The sequence below is a fragment of the Pseudonaja textilis genome, chromosome 3 (genome assembly GCF_049901715.1).
Source record: "Pseudonaja textilis isolate UNSWEBS1 chromosome 3, rPseTex1.2, whole genome shotgun sequence".
Classification (NCBI taxonomy): Eukaryota; Metazoa; Chordata; class Lepidosauria; order Squamata; family Elapidae; genus Pseudonaja; species Pseudonaja textilis.
The window spans coordinates 63,761,386-63,784,186 of record NC_141992.1 but is presented as its reverse complement, the minus strand read 5'-3'; the positions used below and the strand labels follow the sequence as shown (position 1 = coordinate 63,784,186).

General features: G+C 34.4%; 1 protein-coding gene across 15 annotated transcripts in view; it reads left to right on the top strand.

The window, feature by feature from the left end:
• Positions 1-22,801, top strand: part of DAB1 (DAB adaptor protein 1) — a 726,322-nt gene that overhangs the window by 646,021 nt on the left and 57,500 nt on the right. For 9 of the 15 annotated variants that reach the window (XM_087929981.1, XM_087929975.1, XM_087929978.1 and 6 more), the window contains 2 exons: positions 12,132-12,263; positions 15,508-15,627. In XM_087929981.1, coding sequence (XP_087786107.1) covers positions 12,132-12,263; positions 15,508-15,627 — 252 coding nt within the window. Of the gene's footprint in view, positions 1-12,131; positions 12,264-15,507; positions 15,628-16,083; positions 16,123-18,686; positions 18,753-22,801 lie in introns of all 15 variants that reach the window. The other 6 variants (XR_015742881.1, XM_026707249.2, XM_087929973.1 and 3 more) reach the window with 1 other exon arrangement.

Genomic DNA, 22,801 nt, shown 5'->3' with positions numbered 1-22,801 from the left:
CCAAAGTGAAGCATCCCACGGAAAATCAGCATAATTTTATCATGGATAAGGCACATTGCAATGATGATGTAGTAATATATTATTTACGTATAATGTATGTGGAATCTGTGTCCTGAAAACAGGTTCAGCAGACTTATTTATCTACTCTAGAACAATATAAATATGGCATCTACATTTCATTCAGTTCTCAGTAAACTGATGGATCTTGAAGAGAAATTTTTTTCTAGGGTGCAGTCTATTCTGGAACAATAAGAAGCAGAATGGGGTAATATTTTAAGGCTGACTTGTTTATGGCCAGTTGCCTGGATGCCTATCACAAACAAGAAATGCTACACAAGAGTAGCCAGGGAAAGCTTTGAAGTTACACTGACAGATGTTAGGTGGGGGGTGGGGCAGGTTTGCTGGCTAGTAAAATGTATAGAATCCTGGTCCTTATTTTTTAATATATGTTTTAAATGAAGTGTCCTTGAGTTTAAGAGAATTCATCCCTTGAGGATATTTTCCCCTCATATTTTGTAATGGCTGTTACAACAAAACAGAACAGATGAGAGTGGTTTTTTTTTTCCCCTGAAACTGAGACAGATGCTGTGGATGTGCCATTAGGAAAAGATGAACGACATCTGGCAAGGCATCCTTTCTGCTTGTATGTTTATGTACGACATAATATATTAAAACATTGGCTGTTTCTCTGTTTATTTGAATTGGATATTCTATGATTAGAAGTGCTCTCTCCGTCTTGCTCTCTCGCTCTTAATAAGAGAGGATTCTGAGAGAAAAGTTTTGAGGAGCATTTTTGAAAGAATATTTTACTTTATGTCAGTAACGTCTCACAAGTAGCAGTGAGTAAATACTTTCAAGTATATTGACATGAATGAAGGTGAATGTATGTGTGCCAGGATAATGTTGCAGGATTCAATATGGGTCAGTCCCCAGAACCAGAGCTTTTGTCTTCTGAGCTTTCCGATTTGTGCTGGAGCCCATTTTCAGTGTGTGCCTGGAGCTATTCTGTGTGGTATTTATATGGTACCTGGTTGTGTGTGGTTTCTTACCTGTTGATTGGGATGTTGATGGCCAGCTATTAAGTCATTGGCTTTTTTTCCCTTGTGCTGCCAAGCCCTCATCTCCTAAGTTCTTGATAAGCTGGTGGTAAATCAGCATTCCTGTTGACTGACAAGGGGCCTGTTTCCTGGCTGTTTCCCGGCTGATTGACAAGGCTTCAATCATTTTCCTGGCTGTTTGTACCTGCTTGCCCAACAATTTTAGTAGCTGCAAAATTGAATGTATGTCCTCGTTCATTATATTGTGAGGCTACCAAAGAGTTTGGATCTCTTTGCCTGGACCGCTTGCTTGCGCTCTTTCAATCTAGTGGTTAGCTTCCTCCCCATCTGTCCTACATAGATAGTCATAGGAGCAAGGGGAACTGGTAGATTACATTGGAAGTATCTCCCACCTCCAAGCAATCTTTGCAACACGTTAAACCAAGCTTTTAAATTTGAACAATGGAATAAGTATGCAGAAAATGAGTTACTTTCCCTTTCATGTTCAACACAGCTATATCTTTTGCAAGTATAGATTTAATATTTTAATTAGTTTCATTTATTGAAATATATTTTAATTTTATTTATTTATATGACCATAGCTCTGAATAAAACAATGTGTTTTGTTCGAAAAAAGGATATCTAAACTTAGTGATAACTTCTATGGATAGGTTTGGACAAATCTATAAGCATCCATTTTCTTTGTGAAAATTTATAAACTATCCTAATGTCCACACAATGTTTATGTAATGATAGACAATATCAAGTCAGCATGAATATATTTATCTTGTTGCCATGAATTTTAATTGTCCATAAAGTGGAAGGTAGTAAAGCTTCCAATTGGTACAAAGAACTGCATCATTTGTTTTTTGTTTATAACATTTGTACATCCTCCCAACTCAAGCAAAGTGACTCTGGTTGGCTTACAAAAATTTGGCAGAGTTCTTGAAGCAGTGTGGAAAAAATGAACATCGTATCTTTGACACTTTGCTCTGAAGATTTCAGTAACCAGTATCAGCCTCAATGGAAGCATATTTATTTGGTCCTGATAACAAGTTGATCTGTAAAAAAAGTTGACATATTTCATTTTCTCTATCCTTGGGAAGATGTTATAAAATAGATGACAACTGTTTTGATTTCGTATAGGGAAGGCAGAAGTTTGAAGAAGTAAGGCACAAAAAATAGCTGTATTAAAACATACCAAAAAATAAAAATAATTAGTCCAGTATTCTCTTTCTGTGTTTTTGAAAAGTATAATCCATGTATTACATTTTTTAAAAAAAATTCCAGATAGTTTCTTTATATATAGGTCTTTATCGAAGGAAATTGATAGTCTGTGGACAGAGTACATAAGAAACTTTTAGACGTGCTCTGATAAAGCCTTTTCCTTCAAAAGAGCGTATCTTTTTTAAAAATTCTTCTTGCTGAAGAATGGCTTTCTAAACACTTCAAAACTTGTCCACAGATATTACTAAAACTTATGGCTACCCTTTTATTGTGTTTCTTATCCAGAAGTTCTGTTATAAAAGGGATAGAATCCTCATAATATTGTTTGTCATCAGGTTATTTTTACGATACAAAACGGAGAAACTTCAGCTGATAATATGGGTCTTTCCTTAAAAGGAGCTCTTGATTTAAAAAGAGAAATGGAAGAAGACTGCTTCCCAGCTGCCACTCCACTTGTTATAATCTTATGTATTGCTAACCCATCTATGAAGCTAATGATATACTATAATTTGTGGCAGGCAAGGCTCCCATAACCACACACTCTTCTCTGCCATGGTATAGTTAGTTAGCAATGCAAAAAAAAAAAAAAAAAAGAAGCCATTGGTAAATGTAAGGCGGCTTTATTACTGTCAAAGGCATTAAAAGTGCTGTATAAGCTATTTAAGTAACTATGAAAGCCATAGGGCATCTGTTTCTCAGATTCCCATCATTGCAGTTTTTAACAATACATTGCATGACGTGACATTGAAATGGATAGACTATGCCTGTAGATATGCCTAAGGTCTAGTTTGACATTATATTTTATTCTGTAACCTAGATTTTTCTAAAGCAGCATTGGGGTCCCTCTAGCTAATATACAGATTTATGTGCAATTCTCAGTGACTTAAGATCTTGGATGTTCTTAAATCTCGTACAACAGGCTTATTCGTGTATTATTTAAAATGTTTGCCCTTTAGTTTTCAATTCTAGCCTATCTCACAAGTATGTAAAAAAAAAAACATAGTATGTTGTTACAAAGTAAAGCTGCAGATAAACAAAAGCAGCAATAACGAGCAATAGAGAGATGGTTTTATGCCCAGCAAAGCTTTTGATTTTGAATATCTTCTTGAAACAAAGTGCATCATAAATTCCTTTTGAAACCACGTTTTATGGTGGCTTTCATATTTATGAGGAGAGAATTTAAAAAAAGTCAGCAATGCCAGTTGTATTCTTCATTGCAAGTCATTATTCACTTATTTTTTTCAATGCAGTGGAAGTTTTATGTGCAGTGGAAGTTTCATATGCTCTGAAAGGGCCTCAGGTTGGCTTTAATGAACCTTTGAGAGACGTGCCTCTTCAGTGCTCCAGACAACAAGTTTATGTGTCACTCATGCTTATGAGTTGCACAACTTACTTATAGAAAATGGCAAAAAAAAGAAAGAAAGAAAACCTATTGGGAATGCTGGATTGATTTAACAATCATGTGGTTTGCTTAACTACTAATTTTCTTAATAGTTGTCACAAAAATAGTCATAAAATCAAGTCCTATTAGGTTGTGATCTTCTTAGTGGCTGGAGTGACCTACAACAAACATTCCAGGTTCAATTGTGGTCTTAAGTCAAGGTCTATCTGTTTATCACATTTGCATGGGCTTATTTCTGAGCTGGTAAATTGCCTCTAAAACACACAAAATGAAATTATGGAAATTTGACATTATGCAGTGCATGGTGTATATATTGTTACCACGGTGCCTTTAAATTTGGAATAAAGATATAATATTTGTCATAATCATTAATCATATTTATAATACAGTGTCATAAGGGACATATCAACAAAGTGGTGAAGTGACTTTAAACTGTCGTACATTTATACAAGAATGGAGAATATCTTGATTATAACTTGCAAAACACTTTAGCTGCTGTACTAAAATGCCATATTCTTTGTTATATTAAAATGTTTTGCTTCAAAATACAGGAGAAGAGTTAGCAAACAGACTGAATGCTGTGTGTATAGGCGATTAGCTGATGCATGAAGCCGTCTGAATGTACGCTGTGGATATAAGATAAGGAAGCGAATAATCAAGAGAACTTGGGTTCCAGCCATTTGGAGGAAAAATTATAAATTTTACAGGTTTTCCTTCTTTAATCTTTCTTCTTTCAGAATTACAGAAAAAACGAATGCTTGAGAAGATTGGAGTGAGAGAAACTTGTATAAAGTTTATTAGATGACAGAGAAGGCTGTAGCTGAGATCCTGTGGGACACTGAGTCTTAGAGAACCAGATTTATATCATTAAATGTTCTGTAAAGCTTAGTGTACCTTCCAGAAATGTGTGGAATTGTCTAGAAATTATAAATAAGTCTTCAGGTAATCAACAAACAATGCTGAAAAATTCACCAAAAGTCCAGTAAAGGGAAAAGGAGATATACATGTACTGGATGTGTGATCTTGGTCAAAGAAAGGGGAAGGAAACTTTTATGAGTTTGGTTTGGAACCTTTTCCCAGGTTCCTGCCTATGCTTGGCAGAATTTGCAAGAACATGAGACTCGATCAAACTGAAATGTAGGCAAGTTGTTTGTCCAGGTTAGGATGATATATGTTAATAAAGAACATTTTCACCTTGGGGATAAATTTGGGTTCAGAGTGTTTTCTGTTAATCTTGTTGATCTTGCATATATTTGGAGGGGAACTATTGTGGGGATGTCTGTAGAGATTCTCAGTCATCCAGGTCATGGTTGTCCTAAATATGTTTTTTTTTTTCAGGAGGCAACTGGACTTTCTTGTTTTTTCTTTTGAAGACATTTAGCTTCTCATCCAAGAAGCTTCTTCAGCTTTGATAGGATAGTGGGGAATGGAAGGATTTATATTCCTTGCAGACAGCTGGTAATTTGCATCCTCTTAGAGGATCGTTGAAGCACTTGGAAGTTTATCTGTGTCCTCAGGGTGTCCTTCCATTCCCCACTATCCTGTCAGAGCTGAAGAAGCTTCTTGGGTGAGAAGCAAAATGTCTTCAAAATAAAAAACAAGTCCAGTCGTCTCCTGAAAAAACACCTTTGGGACTATTGTGGGGATGACATTGTGAAACTGACATAAGTATGTGTACCACATTTATATGCTTGGTCCACACATAATAAGAATTGACTAAGGTTCAAAATATGCCTTGCCTCAAGAAGTCATTCCTGAATCTAGCATATCAGCTTAGAAATATTACTAAACACTGCTAAACAAATAATATTGAGGAATTATAAGGAAACATAAAAAATGATAGGATGTGAATTATTCATATTAAGTCTGTGCATTTTGAATAGTGTGCTCTTGAAATAGTTTTAAGGATATGAAGATTTATGAATCTTCTTATTATACCTTTGAACATCCATTCAGAACTAGAATAAGGAACATTTGGTTTTATTTTGTAATGCTAGATAATGTATTAGAACTCAGATAAGTGGCTTTTCTCACAGAATACAATTACTCCTCATTGGCAAAGCTCATGAGAAGCAATAGACACATTTTTGTGTCTTTTGAACAATACTATGTAATGTTTAGGCAGTATTAGTTATATATAACAAAATCAGCATGATTGCAAGGAAAATAGAGGATCACTCTATGTGAACTAGTGAGGGTTGCAACATGTGCTCACATATTTAAAAATAGGAATGTTAATAGCAGAAGCTTCAGAACACCATAGACCTCAGAAAGCAAATAAATGGATCACAGAGTTTTCATTCACAGAAAAATGACCAGACTCAATTACCATATTTTGGATGCATTATAAGAAGACCTAGTTCCGAGTAGTGTGGTAGCCTAGAGGTGGAGCTCTCGCCTCACAATCAGGAGGCTGTGAGTTTAATCTTAGGTGGAGGCAGATATTTCTCTCTGGGCACGATGAGAATATATCTGCTGAATATAACTCCGCATAGGCTATGGGAAGGGCATCCGGCCAGTAAACACTCAGCTCCATTCAGTTGTCCAGACTTCACCCTGCAAGGGATTATGGGGTCATTAAAAGAAGATAATGATAAGAACACCAAGTTTCCTTGAGTTTGTGATAGAAAAGCTGAAAAGAAAAAGAAGAGGATAACTAGAAAAAAAGTGTATGGACTCCATTACAGTGGTGATGGATGCAACAATTGAAGACCTGAAGGACCAGTTTGGGGATGGATTATACTGGAGATTTTATTATTGCTTAAAGTTGAGGCTGACTTAATGGCAAACAATAATCACCAAAAGCTAAACGTTATGGTGCTCTGTAAATATTTCCTTACTATTTCTATTTGCTTTAAGAATTTTGTTCTTAAAAGTGGGTAAATTGAAAATAAACTAAAAGTTTCATTCAGACTTCTGGAATAGTACTTTTCTAGCCTTTTAAAATGGAAGAAAAAATATGGTAGTGTTTAAAAATTCTGTGGACACTAAGCATTCCTAAATTCTTGTTTCTAATTTGAAGCTGAGCCTGAATGCTTAATTTTAAATTAAGCATAACCAAACATTGTGTAATCAGAATGTATTTTTCCTGAAATTAAATTATTTCAGAAATCATAAACCCTTTAGAATTGAATAGAAAAAGTAATAGACTAAAAAGGCTATTTCTATGTCCTGATCTTATTATAATTGTGTTTCATTACTTTAATCCATTTCACAAATCTAAAAATAGCTCACAGATTTCTTTACATGTACATAGATTGAAAACGTGAACCACTAGTAGCTGATTTCAGTCAAAGTGTATTTTTGTTGCTTGCTGGTGTTTGTTAGTTTTCTAGAAGAATAGTAGCAAGCAGGTAATTATGAAATATAATATTGTTCATGAATGTGCTCTGAATAATATGAATTTTCTGTTTTGCCTGAATTAAATGGTGTTCCTAATTAGTTAAAGTTCTCCTTGGACAATTGATATATTCTACATTGAATTTAGAACCTTCTCATAACAAATTGTTGCCTAAAACAGAAGAATGTTCTAAACCAATATAAAGTACTTTATTCTCTACCTAGTGTGTTGGGCCACAACATGCTTAATAGAGTCTAAGAATTTCTTGACAGCCATTTACTTAAATTCTCTATAAATACTGACAGGATAGTAGCTGTAAGCATGTTTTTCCCACTTCTGTTCAATTGAGTCTGATTCTTTACTGCTTCTTAATAGCCTGATACAAGTTACAAGGTAGTGCTTTTGCATCAGCCATTGGAAATATAATGATTTTCCAGGACTTAATGAGGTTTCCTGAATAAATAAAAATGTTTCTATTTGCTGTCCCTGCATTACAGATATTTTACCATTGCAGAACAATCTTTTATGTCCAATTCCACAAATAAAGATTGTGATCATAGTTTAATTTCTGTGCAAATACTGCTTGGCAATCAATAAGGTAATGACAAAAAATTGATTTAATACAACCCTGAGATAAAGAAAGGGATACCTAATTTTACAATTAGAAGGAAAGCTTACAGCTGGAATGCAAAAGAAAATCTAATAAATCAATATAATTATATTATGTAAATAAGCGAATATAATTAATACCCTAGAGAATATGTAGCTCTCATGAAGGATGCTTACCCCTTCCAACAAAATTAATTTACTCTTCTAAATTTATTGGCAGATACGTCATAATATATGATCAATAGGATATAAGTAAGCGTCTATGAATAATGGGACTGTTTGTTTGCTTAGGATCTGGATAATTACTAAAAACTTTGGAAACCTAGAAGCACCGGTTCAAGTCTTTAGTAATATACTCATTCAAGGAGTCTGACAACAGTGTATTTGTTCCATTATGTTCCATGATTGTGAAAATGTCTAAATAATTACAGTTTTTCAATTGTTGATGTGGCATTCGTCCAAAATATTGTCAGTTGTCCTTTTTGCAAAGCTCCTAATCAGCAAGCTAGGGCATCACCATATTTTATACAGTTACTGTCACTGTTTATCTTTCAAGTTTACTTTGTACCAGAATAAAATAACTAATGTCTGTTTTTCTTGTTTATATCTTATAAAGAAATAGTGCTGTAGAATAGAGAGTAGGTGCACTAGATAGCCTGTTTGTACTCATTCTTCTGTAGAGTTTTAGAATTTTAGGATTGCAGTGCTTATATAGATTCTTATTTGCTTATTTTTCAAAGTATTCTGTCTTGCTTAAAACCTATTTTTGAGAGTGTTTTATGTTTAATATTTCTTGAAAAAAGATAAAAAACGAATCTGACAGCCTAATGTACAGTAGGAAACCAATATATCCAAACCTCTGGCTAAGTCAACATTCATACAGACTGAATCTGTATGGAATCCACATTCCTCATAGCTAGGAAAACAGAATGGGGATGTTGTTTTGAGTGCCTGGTGAATTCAGTATGCTGGAAAGCGCTTATTTGTTTAAACGATTTTATAGCTGCTGATCTCATGACAATTTAGACAACATGGATTATCTGCTTAACTTTGGGTCAATATTATAGATATTTCCCTAATTTGGCTGGAGTTTGGATGTTATGCAGTGTCTCCCCACCTCCTCCTTTCTCCTGCTTATATCTCTTACTCATTCTTTAATCCAACAAAATAACTGACAGAAGATGATTCCTGTGCAAAAACTATATAAATTATACATAATATTTAAATTATATATTTATTGTAATAGCCAGTATCTATTTTAGTGAGGATTAGACTTCTATATTTATAAGAACCATCAATTAAATTGCATGTTTTAATACTGTAATCTAGTTTGGGAACACTGCTGCATTACAATGTCTTTAAAAAATCATTATAGAAATAGAAAAATAAAATTCCACCAGGACTAGCACCCAACTCTTTACAATTGAGCAATCCACTTTGAGTAACCCAAAGTAACTGTAGAGTAGCTGTTAAGTGGAGTGTTTTCCCATTAACTTCAATTTGATAGAAATGTCATTTGTCCCTGCTCCTTATATCACCCCTAGATAGGAACATTGTTTGCTTTACAGAGATAAATCATGAGATGTTTTGTCAAAGCTGAACCAAAACAAGGCATCAGTTTGAGGTTTTATATAAGATTGATGATTACATTCATTTTAAAAAGAAATTGCACAGTAAAACTGAGATATCTGGTGAATTCTGAAGTTGACTCCAAGCAAGCAGGCAAACCTGCTGTTGATATATTGTGTCTCTCTCTCTCTCTCTTAATTGCTTCAGTGTTTAATATAGTTGAGAAAGCACCACCCCAATACAGCAAATCTGATTTACAGCTACCATGATTTTTCATAGTATTCATAGATTTCAGGGATCTTGGAGTTAATTCCCAACAAGTCACATCCTAATAATCACCAGCCTGGATTATGAAAATATGTTATAAGAGGGGATATCAACCTGAAGCTGCAGTTGATTTAAAATACAATGGCTGCTTATTAGCTGTCACATGTAACACCTGTGCTGTGGACCCTGCCTTACTTTCTAAAGTCAAACAACTATTTTTAACATAAAAAGGCCAGCGTGATTTGGGCCTTAAGTATTTCCAGGATTCTCTTCTCCAACTTGGATCAACCAAATCAATTGTTCTGGGGGAAGCTGTTGTTAGTTCTCTAGTTTCACAAAGTGATAGGAGCTAAGGCATGAAAACAGTGCTTTTCTGTGACAGCGTTTACTCTACTGAGCAACTGTCTCTCAAGATCAGCCATTGTGCTCACTTGTATTGTTGCTGGTTTTGCTTTTAACCTTGGTTTGGGTTGGTCTTTAACTCAATGTTGACTTATGGCAACTGCCTGGACTAATCCCTGCACTTTTCTTGGCAGGATTTGGGAAATGGTTGGCAATTGTCTTTTTTTCTATGCCTGAGAATGAGGAAGTGACCCAAGGCCAGTGCCTGATGTGGAACTAGAATTCATGGCCCCGCAGTTTTTAGTCTGGTGCCTTAACCACTACACCAGACCAGCTCTCCTATTTATACTTACCATGCATGATTTATATGGAGATAGTACTCAAACTTAAACCTGTTCGTTTAGTGGCTCTTTGAAGTTACAACAGCCCTGAAAAGAAGTGACTTACAACCAGTCCTAACACATGTGAGCATCACAGCATCCACATAGTCATGCGATCAAAATTCAGGCCCCTGGCAACTGTAATGTATTTACAATGGCTGCAGCATCTCTGGGTCATATCTGACCTTCACATCCAGCTTCTAACAAAGAAAGTCAACAGGATAAGCTGTATTCATTTAACAACCATGTGATTCACTTAACAGCTGCAACAATTCACTTAACCATGGCAAAAAAAAGGCAATTGGGTTGTTACTTAACAACTGCCTTGCTTAGCAACATGAATTCTGGTCCCAATTGTTGTCAAGGACTACCTATAACAGGGGCCTTCAACCTTGACAACTTTAAGACTTGTGGACTTCAACTCCCAGAATTCCTCCTCTGGTCATGTTAGCTCAGGAATTCTGGGAGTTGAAGTCCACAAGACTTAAACTTGCCAAGTTTGAAGACCCTTGTATATTTGTTCACCATTGAGTGTCTTACTCACAGATTACAAGTCAAATAAATTCTGCAGTACATTCAAATCTTCATAATATGTGGTTCATATATTTTATGATAACATAAATTGACAAGTATAAATGTCAAGAAAATTCATCTTTGAAATAAATGTCAGTCTAGAATATTATTTTAATCTCTGCTAAGCTTAAATTCATTTTTCTGTGCTAATTAAAAAGATAAATCGAAACGATATTTCTCTTTGTTTCTAACTATATTGCTACTGCCATTGATTGACATGAGATTTTCTTAATCACTATAATTTATAATAGGTTATAATATCTTAATGAAAAGATTTTTGCAAATTTAGTTACCATGATCAGTCTCTGTGTGCCTGCATTGTGTTTGAGTTTTATGAAATGTTTTCGGGTTTAAATTAAATATGTGAAATCTGCACTGGCTGTTAAATAAAAACATTTTTATACATGATAGATGGTATGCATACACAAAAATGTTAAGTTGTCATCTCTGAACATTAGTGAAATGCTAATTAAATGATACAAATTAAACAAAAAGCAAAACAAAACCAAAGCCTTGTTAATAAAAAAAAATTGTGCAAGAGGGTTCCTATCTTTGTTACCTAACATGATTGTGCTTGTGTAGCAATTCTTAGCAGTGGACATTGCCTAAACTGGACTGTCAGATCAATAGAGAACAAGATATCCAAAAGAGAATCAGTCAATAAGCCAAAAAGAAAGTATATATAGAAACAAGACATTGGAAGAAGAATATAGCTACAGTGAGAGTCATGTAATTTATTTATTTATTATAACAACTTTTACACCATCCAGTCCAAAAATTCTAGAAAATTAAAAAAAAAAAACAATTGCCAGTTTGCCTTTAAATCTTACTTAATCTTATTTAAACAGTAGCAATATTAATTTCAGTGCTAATGATACTTCAGGATATGCCCATATGTTCATCCATAAGGCAGGTTTGTCAGAAAGGCCATTTGAAAGATACTGAAGAATAATGGTAAAGGAATTGTAGCAACTCAAGCTTTCTTAATGATCACAAGAAAAACCACGTGTCATTGAAAGATCTGAAGTTTGACAGAATATCATCACAAGAGAGTTTGTGATAACATATGAGGAAGATTCATCTAACTGAAAACAGAACACTAGATGAAACACCTAAAGCACCTACAGCATGAAATGATTATAAACATGATCAAACCATCCAGATGTAGTCTTGGAGAAAATGTGCTTGAAGCGTTGCTTTTCATGGTGATACTGCTGTTTTACACATTTATCCTTATAAATATAAATCGCATGACTCGATCAAACCACGACCTTTTCTTTGTGGGATTGTTCTTTTTCAGGTTTATCCTCATAAAAATGAATCATGCTTCAACAAAATCTGAGCTTCCACTAAAAATGCTCTTCTTGTGCTTTGTTTATGTACAGCTACTACAACACCATCATGCAGTACATGAAATTTCATACATCGCAAAGGATATCACAGACCATCGGGCCTTTGGATACGTATGTGGAAAGGAAGGGAATCATAGATTTGTGGCAATAAAAACAGCCCAGGCAGTAAGTATCAAATATCATTTCTCATTTATATCATCATTTTATAGTAGTGTTCTTTATGCAGTACATAATACTGTCAGAAGTGCCTGCATAAATGTTCTGAAATGACAGTTTAGCAATATCAGTCATGGAAAGAATTGAGCACAGTCATCATTCCCATTTTTTTCTTGATGTATTCTTTCTAATTAGTAATTATTTTCCTTCCTAATTAAGCTGTACACACTAGCTGAATACAAATCGGCTTACTTAGTCCCTCATCACCCTTTTAGATAGAAAATAATGGAGGACAAATAGCTATTTTTCAGGGCCTACTCAAAGCATCTTTTATGTTTGTTTTAATCACCATTATTTTGCAAATATAATTTATGTACAGTATATAAAAATGAATCTTCACCTAGTTAAAATTTGCATCTTGACCAGTATAAATAAAGTACAAATTAATTCACTAGGAATAGATGAGACTCCCTCCCACCCACCTTAAAGAGATTTGTAAGATTGCATTTGTAAGCCAAATTAAGGTATAGTAATTACTGATGTGAGTTCAGATGCAACAGTTTCATTTTCAAATAATATGTAATCCGCCAATGTTATTGCTATATCTTACAATTTTGAATTACAAAATTCATTTGGAATGTATAGTAAGTTAAATTTATGCTTAAAGAGCATGAACTATTAAATAGAGTCACCAGTAAGGCATTAATAAGAAGTTTAAGGTTGAATTGAGTGAACATGGGTTGGGTTACTCATTTTCGAATTGCATTGTGTTTGAGGGGGAAATTAAGGGGGGGAAATTATCTGGGAAGTATTGCATTACACTCTGATAATTTTATTTGGGTTTTAGTTGCATTTTCTTCATTGCACAGAATGGACTTTCAAAATGTGGTCCTTTCACTGAAATATCTCTAGAAAAACAGAGGCAACCACAAAGAAATTTTATATGAAGACCTAATAAGGATTTACATGCATACAGAAGATGGAACACTGTTGATTGGTCTACAACCTTTTTTTTTTTTTAGGAAAAGTTGATGAGAAGGTGGAAGGTGGTTTGTCTCCAATTTCAGAGGGTCCTAAAAAAAACCCAGATTATTTGAATTCCTTCCAATTCCTAGGAATTCAGGATCACCTTTGCTTGGAACTGGACAGTGTATCTTTCCATGCCCCAGCAGCATTTGATACTATTGATCATTATATCTTTTTGGCTGTATGCAAGGACTGTGGACCATAGATACTATTCTACATTGGTTTTGCTTTTTCCTAAACCAACAGCTTCTATCAGTCCTTCTGAGGGAAGAAAGGTTGAACCATTGCATCCTTCAATCTGGGGTGCCTCAAAGTTCACCTTATTTTCCAGAATTGTTTCATATGTCCTCTGTTCAAAAGTTCCTCTGGGAGATCCTCCATCAATTTAAAGTTAGTTATCAGTATGCTGATGAGATCTAATTTTATATCTGTACCCCAAGCCGAGCAATGGGTAGTAGTAGAAGACCTTACCCAATGCCTAGTGGCTGTGAGTGTTGAAACAAATCCAGACAGAATATCAATGAGACAAAACTTCATGATAGTATAGAAACCTTCGAAGAGAATCAGCAATGTTCTGTCTTCTCCTTATATGGATATTCCATCTATTGTTTTAATTCCATTTCTCTGAAAGTGCTGAAATATAATATGAAAGATTTTTCTGGATTCAAAGCTCCTGTTAATGGAACTATTTCAGGAAGGAAGGGAGGGAGGGAGGGTTTTAACCGGGGAACAGCAATCAATATGCAGGTAAGTCCTTGACTTATGACCACGATTTCCTTGCTTTACGACCACAACTGAGCCCATTTTTTTTGTTGCTAAGCAAGGCAGTTGTTAAGTGGATTTTCCACATTTTATGACCTTTTTGGCACATATATTAAGTGAATCACTGTAATTGTTAAGCAAGTCTGACTTCCTCTATTGATTTTGCTTCTTGAAAGCTGGATGGAAAAGTTAAAAATGGTGACCACATGATCTGGGACAGTGCATAAATGCATGCCAATTGCCAGGTATTCAAATTGATCACATGACCATGGGGATGCTGCAACAATCCTAAGTGTGAAAAATGGTTATAAGAGACTTTTTTCATCCTGTTGTAACTTTGAATGATCACTAAACGAATGAATGTAAGTCTGGACTACCTGTACTTTTAATTTTATGTTTTGCTACATGGTGTTTTGACATTTTAATTCTGTAAGCCACCTAATATCTGACAAATGGACAGAGAACAAATTAATAATAAAATATATTCAGTTGTAAAACTTGTTGTCTGGTTTGATTATACAGTTCATGACTGTGCTGTTTAATAATGGCAGTTCCAGAAGAGACTCGGTTACTGCATGCTGTTAAGCAGGAACCTCATGAGATTGTGACTTCATGCCAGTTTCCCCTAACTTGCTTGTGGGAAGCTAGCAAGTAACAAATCATGATCACATGACCACAGAGGTGCTGCAACAGCCAGAAGCCTCTCGTTCAGCACTGCTGATAGTTAAAGCAGTCACTGAATGAGTAGTCATTTAAATGAGGGCTACCTGTAATGAACAACTCTGCCAAGCAATATTAATTCCACTGATGTCAATGCACTTGCAACAAACTAAACAGTTTGATATTTGTCATTAAGATCTGGCTTATCAGAAATACTGTTTTATTAGTTAGGCCTTTTATATCAGGGGTGGGATTCAAATTTTTTAACAACCGGTTCTGTGGGCATGGCTTGGTGGTCATGTGACTGGGTGGACATGGCTTGGTGGTCATGTTATTGGCTGAGCATGGCCAACTCAACATCACTCACATCGAGGCACGCATCTCCTCACCTGGCCTCTCAAGACTGTGGGGATGCTGCAACAGTCGTAAGTGTGAAAAATGGTCATAAGTCACTTTTTTCAGTGCCATTGTAACTTTGAATGGTGACCCCACACAAGCAAAGATCCAGCAAAGGAGGGGAAAAAATTCCAGAGACGTTCCTGAGACAGGAAGTCTAGTCCTGCCAAGAATGTAATAAGGGTTAACGGAGAGGCAGTTTCTGTAAGCAACACCAGAATGTTTCCTTCCTGCCTTCCTTACAGGATTAGGCCAGTAATTTCTTCTAACAGCTGGTTCTCAGAACTGCTTAGAACGTTAACAACCAGTTCTAGCGAATCGGTGTGAACTGGTAGAAACCCACCCCTTTTATATATGTATATTACATTTATACATAGACATTCATTCATTATTTCTGTATCACGTGTAGGCAGAACCTGTGATTTTGGATTTGCGAGACCTCTTCCAACTTATTTATGAGTTGAAACAAAGAGAAGAACTGGAAAAGAAGGCACAAAAAGATAAACAATGTGAACAAGCAGTATATCAGGTATTTTAATAATTTTTGGTAGGCAAGTACAAAAAATTAATATGTGTTTGATTTGGTGCTTTTTTTATGTGATTCAAAACACTAAAAACCATTTTATACAAAGTCAATTTCTGTATTTGAAGATGGTACTGTTAGTATTGGTACAATTATGTTTGACAATGATTAAAATCAACTTAGCTCTAGTGAGAAACTTAATCGTGTGAACTTGTTGACTTGGCAATAAACATATTATATGCAAACTTGGAGATCTTCGGAGTAATTGTGTGATACTTTTTCTGGTGTTATTTCATACATAATTGTATACACTGTGGGTTAAGAAGGTACATGAAAATGTGAATTTCTATTTTACATCTATATATTATGCAGTTCCCTTATGCTTTAAATCATGAATCTTAGGCATCTGCTGTTCATATTCTCTCCCTTTTTTATCTTTATCTTTGACTTTCTTTGTGATAGACAATTTTGGAAGAAGATGTAGAGGATCCTGTTTATCAGGTAATTTTTGAAGCCATTTTTTGTGAAGTTTCAAAATCCGGGATGTGGTTTTATCCATAAAATAATATAAAAATATAAAACAAAACTTCACCGTTTCAAAAACAGATCAATTAGGTATCAAGGAAAAGACTGAAAATTATAAAAAAAAGTTTTCAAACTAGTATTTTAGTTTTTTGTTTTTTTTAAGCAATAAACATTAAAATTAGAAAACAAAGGAAACATAATGTTGCTAATACTGAAATATAAAAATAATACCTAGTAATAATAATTGAGAAGTAATTTTAATAACTAACTCATTTTTGACAGGGCTATTTATATTTGTACATGTGCTTTGAGATTGTCCTTTTAAGAGAAGAACAGTTGTAATTAACTATTTTAAAGTAAATAAACTGTAAGTTGAATAATGAGTCATTCTAAAATAATTTTATTTAATTGGGAGGTCATTGAGAAACAAAAGTGGCCAAGCAGATGTCCATCCAAGCGTAGTCTCCCTGTGTTTATAATCTAGGATGGTCATTGAAATGGTATGAAATTCTAAATCTGCTCATGCTAAAGATTAGTGAAGAAATACATGCATTGATTAGTTAGCAAAAAAAGAATAAGAAATAAATACTTCTCCAAAAGGCATACTAAATTTCTACCTGTGAAATAGGGTGTCCAGTCTTGCAGAGAAATAAGTGCTAAGTCTCTAGACTAAGATGTCATTATAATAGTGGAAGATGTCATTATAAGTAGTTGTAGCAATAAGAAATAAGACAGGTGCTTCAAAGTAGGTATCTTAGTTCCAACTTTTACAGCCCCATCCATCATCCAAAAGTGATTCTGGTAATTAAAAGATCAAGAGATTCAATTCCATGGAAAAAGACAGCAAAAATATTCTAGGAAAAATAGAAACCTATATTGTCCCTTCTGCCAATTATAAGATTGTTTTCCACACGCTCTTTAAAAAAATTGCAGAACATTTTGCACCAATTTTTGGTATAAATTAAAATTAAATTTAATTAATTAAATGAATTTAATTAATTTAGGCTGAATTTAGGCCCTAGGGATCAGCCACCTAGTTTGCAATACTGAGTTATAATGTTGGTTTGGGAAGTGTGTATGTGTTAGATTGTCTAACCTTAACCCTAACCCTAACCCTAATCTTATGTGTAAAATCTTCCATTATGTCTTTGCAGTCAGTGAATGCCATGTCTATGCATCATTTAAGCAGCTATGCTTAAAACTTCTGGTTCTATGTGTAATAAATAGATATATAAATATAATGCACTAAATCAGTTCCTTATCACAATTTTTTTTAAATAGCTTAAATATTGAGATGCACCAAGATGTAATATCATCGATCTTTTAATAATAATTTAAAATTAGGAAGTAGGCCTTTGCTTGAATGCTACTGTCATTCCATAATCCAGTATTGCTATACTTTCCCCCTTTTCTTTTTATAGTTTGACTGATGGAATAACATGATACATGTTATGGCATGAGTGGAATCAGCTCTGGAAAGTGGGAGTTAAAACTGGCTAGCAATCACTGAATACTGTTTTCTAGATCACATTAACAATAGTAATTGTGGGTACACATTGAATAGAAAACTATGAACATAGGAAGAAAAGAAAAAAATGGTGCTAACTGTAAAATAAAGGACAGCATTGTTTTTAAATAGGGTTGAAAGGTCTTTACCAATAAGAAACAAATATCTAATGTTATACATTTTTATGAAGAACAGAATTCACGCCTTTAGCAGTATTTTCAAAGCAAAATAACTGTAGAAACATTTTAGAAGAAAAGTGGTTTTTAAAATACAATATAGGAAAATTGTCTTTCCAAATCAATGGAAAGAATAAGTAGACGATTATGATAATTAGAATTAATATCAGTATTGGTATAATTCTCTGCGATGTTATTCCCATAACAGTGAGGGTGAACCTTTGGGCCCCAGGTGCCCAAAGAGTGTGCTTGCATGTACCCAAAATGCAAGGCACTTCCCCCACGCATGTGCATGCTGCCCCTCCATGCATATGTGTGCTGCACTGTGCATGCGTGCCCCCCAGCCCCCGCACACATGCAGTAGAGACCCAAAGGCCAGGCAGGAGGTGCGTGTGCATGCACAGTGGAGCTGAGCTGGGCAAAGGCGCACGTACCCACAGAGAAGGCTCTGCCTGCCACTTGTGGCACGCGTGCCATAGGTTCACCACCATGACCATGGAACATCTTCAGAATCAGTATAGAAATCAGGCACTTAAAATAAACTCATTGCTGAGTGCCTGCTTTCGTTAAATAAGTCTAAAAGTACTATAAGGAATACATAGCCTCATACCTCTGTTGAGGAAAAAGCAGGAGATTTGTTCAATGACAATTGGTGAAGTTTCACATCTCTTTTATTTCTCTTCTGTAAAAGAAAATCACATTTTGGGTTTTTTTAGAAAAAAAAGGAAGTTGCTCTTTTGTCAGCCTATACTACTGTTCCTTTACTGCTGATGGTTATTTCTTCTAAAGTTCAAAACTGCCTTTTTCTCCTTTCTTTTTCACCTCTGACCTTTCTTCTTTTGCTGCTGATGTAATAGTACATTGTGTTTGAGGCTGGACATGAGCCAATTCGTGAGCCTGAAACAGAAGAAAACATTTATCAGGTATAAAATTTGTACATTTGTGTTCTTGGTCCTTCCAGTAATCATCAAGCATATTTTATAGAGTAAAATATGTAAAGTTTATTTTAAGCTCATTTATTTTTTCCTCAAGTCATAAATTCCATTTCATACTTGATGCTGCAATGGTCGTCAGGCTGAAAAATGACCATGTCACTTTTTCAATGCCATTGTAACTTCAAACGATCATTAAATAAATGTTTGTAAGTTAAGAACTATTTGTATCATTTAGGATGTCTTTTTTTTCAGTGTTTTAAAAAGTTTAGCCTACACACACACACACACACAGAGAGAGAGAGAGAGAGAGAGAGAGAGAGAGAGAGAGAGATGGTAATTGCCAAATGGTTGTTGGAATCCGCATTATAGCCATAAGTACATACAATTATTTCAACTTCACCAGATTTAGAGTTGCAATATATTCTTTTAACAGAATTAAGAACAAGGACAACATTCTATTCCTGACTTCTGGCTACAAATATCATTTTGGTAGCCCTATGTAATACTAACAGAAATTTTTACTAACAGGCTTTTTAAATCATAAGACGTATAGGCTTTATTTGATTGTATAATACCTTACCTTTGCTAAAAGATTTGTTATTGCCTTTTTATATTTGAGTGTTTACCAGTTATGCAGCAACATTTGTTATGATTTTATTTATTTGTTTATATATGTTAATAAAATGTTTCTAAGGTGGCTTAGAAACCCTCTTTCTCATACAACACCCAACTAAAGGAGCCTGACAACCACCTTAGTCCAAGTTATGGGGAGGAACCAGTTTCTCAATGCTCATTTAAAGGCTGATAAGAGTAAGCTATTTTAATTTCTGGTGGGATAGTATTCCTGAGGGAAAGCGCTAAAAGCTTTCCTGTGTCCTTCTCAATAACACAGTTTAATCTGTGAGACCTGGAGCACACCAGTTCTGTCTGGTCATATAGATGGGCAAAGGCCATGGGAAAGAGATAGTAATAAGACCTAATACTGTGTAAAACTTCATATGTGAGAACCAGTATCTTGAATTGCACTGGAAAATCTGCTGGTAACAAATGCAGCTCATGGAAGAATAATCTGCCCATAACTCCTTCTACAGTTGGGATTCTTTCTAAAGGTGAACAAATTGTTTAAAAATCCTTTTATTTACAAATCCACAATAATTATTCTGTTTTATGGATTTCTGAATTTAGTTAATTAAATGCCACTGAATTAGGCCTTACTCTGGAAATTGCATAAATGTCCACCATCCTGAGTTGTCACTAACTTGTAGCTTTTCAGAGAAAATAATATAATTTCTTTTATTGTGTTCATCCAGTTTTATCTGATTCTTTCTGTTTCCCACAACATTGCCAACCATAATTGTTTTTTCTAACTCGTAATTCCTTTGCATCTCATTTGAAATGTATGAATTTCTGTTTACCAGTTATCACCTTACAGAAGTAATCTGCCTTTATTGGGCCCATGATCAATTGATTAGTTCTCACAACCTATCATACTCTTAGGAACAGTCTCCAAATCCATAATTTGAAATAGATTTCTGTCTCTTCTTTGTCAGTCTCTAGCTTTCACAACCATATCTATTTCCACTAAAAAGACCATTGTTTTAACTGTTCTGTCCTTGACAATGATAAAAATATTAATATTCTTCATGATATTGTTTTAAATTTTGTCATTGTTTCGCTGCCTAGGATAAATCTTTACTTATTCAGAATATTTTCTTTCTTTATTTCTGAAACCAAAATTATCTATTACCTTTGCTTCATTACCAACTCTAGGTTCACTAAGTATATTTTGCTGGCATTATCTTGGCTTTTTAAAATTTAACATTCACCCAGATTTTTCACTTTCAAAATCATCTCTTAAGTCTTTACTAAGCTAACAAGTAATATCATCAGTATATCTGAGATTGTTAACAGTTCCACCTTCAATTTTTATTCCATCTGACATTTCTTCTAATCCTATAATGTATTTGCTGCTCAAGATAAACCAATGAAAGCACTATGCACCCTGTGTCACCCCTTTCCCTTTCCTGAATCATTCTTCATTGTAAAAAATGAAGTGATCTTCATTGGGTGCTGATCTGCTTCCTGATCTAATTTAAAGTGTTGGTTATGACCTTTAAAGCCCTAGATGGCATGAGGCCAGGTTATCTGTGAAACCTTCTTCTCCCCATTACATCAGACTGCCAAGAGTTGTTCTGAGGGTGAGATGGATGGCCTCTAAATTTGATAAATAAAATAAATTCATTGTTCTGTTTTTTTAAATTGATCTTACATTCTTGTACTTCAATCTATATTTTACAAATCTGCAGTCTGTTCCACAATTTATACTTGAATGGATTTTGACTCACTAGACTGCATTTCTTATCTTCTGTTTTATATTATGTGGTCAATTTATTTCTGATATTGTACATTCAGTTATTTCCATATATAGAGTTTCAGTTTATGCTCCTGAAACTTAGGTTGGAAATGCCCCTTTTGCAAAACTACTGTATCATTTCATTTCCTACAACATATCTCTTTCCCACTCCATCTATAATTTCAAGTGTCTCTACTTACCAATGATTAAATTCTATCACTCATTAGCAGTACTATATGTTTCTAACGGTGTAATAGCACCCTTGAAATTTAGTATGTAATCATCTGATTTGAATAACCCATTCTATTTAACATAAATTCACTCAATTGCTTTTAATTTAATAGGTTTCATTTCCAACTTCCAATTTTTCTTGGTTCATGGTTCTTACATTTCTGGTTCAAACTGCACGTACCCTTATAAAATGAGTTTTTTTTTTCAATGTTGGCACTCTCTGTAGTCAAATTTTTATTTGAAGCCTTGGTCCACCCAAAGAATGTAAGAATTCTTCCCCAGTAACTTAGAGGAGTAATGTCTAACCTCGAGTGTCTCATCCTTTAATGTCAACTTCTCTAAATATTTCAGCCCAACATAATTCTCTTGATAACAATGTTGAAGTGGTTTGCCATTGCCTTACAAATTTTAGTATGCAAGTACAGTCTCCATGGGTCAATTTCCAACATACTTGCAGAGCCCCTGCTGGCTTCAGCCCTGTTGTGAATTATCATTGATGTAAAAAGTCTAGCAACTTCACTTCTCTCCTTTTGACCTTACCAGCAAAGATAGTCCTACCAGGAACTATCATTCTTACTTGCATCACTCTGGTTGCCTAAAACTACCTTTCCTTTCTGCAATATCAAGGTGATAATCCCAGGAAGATTATTTTTTATTTTTAAAAAGTGTCAGAATTTGTCCATGTAGTCAATTTTAAATAAAAAGTTTTCTCTTTGTCTCATGGTTTTATGATTGGGGACATAAGAATAGATATTAGCTAGTTTGACAAACTGAGACACTTTGCATTATTAGTATAAAATGTAGGCTTCTAGGAATAAGCATGTGTGTAATCATGAGCTTTTTACTGCATTATGTCAAGCTAAAGCTAGCTGTAGTTATAGAAAATGCAGTTATAGAACTGACTAAATTTTCAGTGCTGTGGATATATTTTGGGCATTTTATTTTCCATTTCTGTTATTATTTTTATTATTTTTCACATTGTATTTTTATTTTATAATTATCTAATGCATTGTTAAAATATCAGTAAATTTACAACATTTATTTGACCTAGAAATTTATAAAACTACCCCATTTGGTCACTTATAGCTGCTTTTTCTTTCCTTCAGTTAAGTACCCAATTAAGCGTATGTGAATGAATGTCTTTAGAGTTGAGATAAAAATCTGAATAGAAAAAAATATTTTCATTTTATAAGCAACTCAAAGATAGAGAGCAGAATTACTAAATATAGTCAAAAGTGAGACAGAAATATCTTTTCTAAAGAACAAGGCAAAGGCAAAACGCAAAGTAGAAATGTACCATAGTACAATCCAGTCTTCCATGACAAAGTAGCTGTCAATGCTGTGTTATAAACTATTGACAATCCAATAAGGAATTTCCATTCTGCTTTCAAACAATCTGAAAAGAACTTACTTATTATTTATAAACTGATAATACACATTGTGTATCATAACT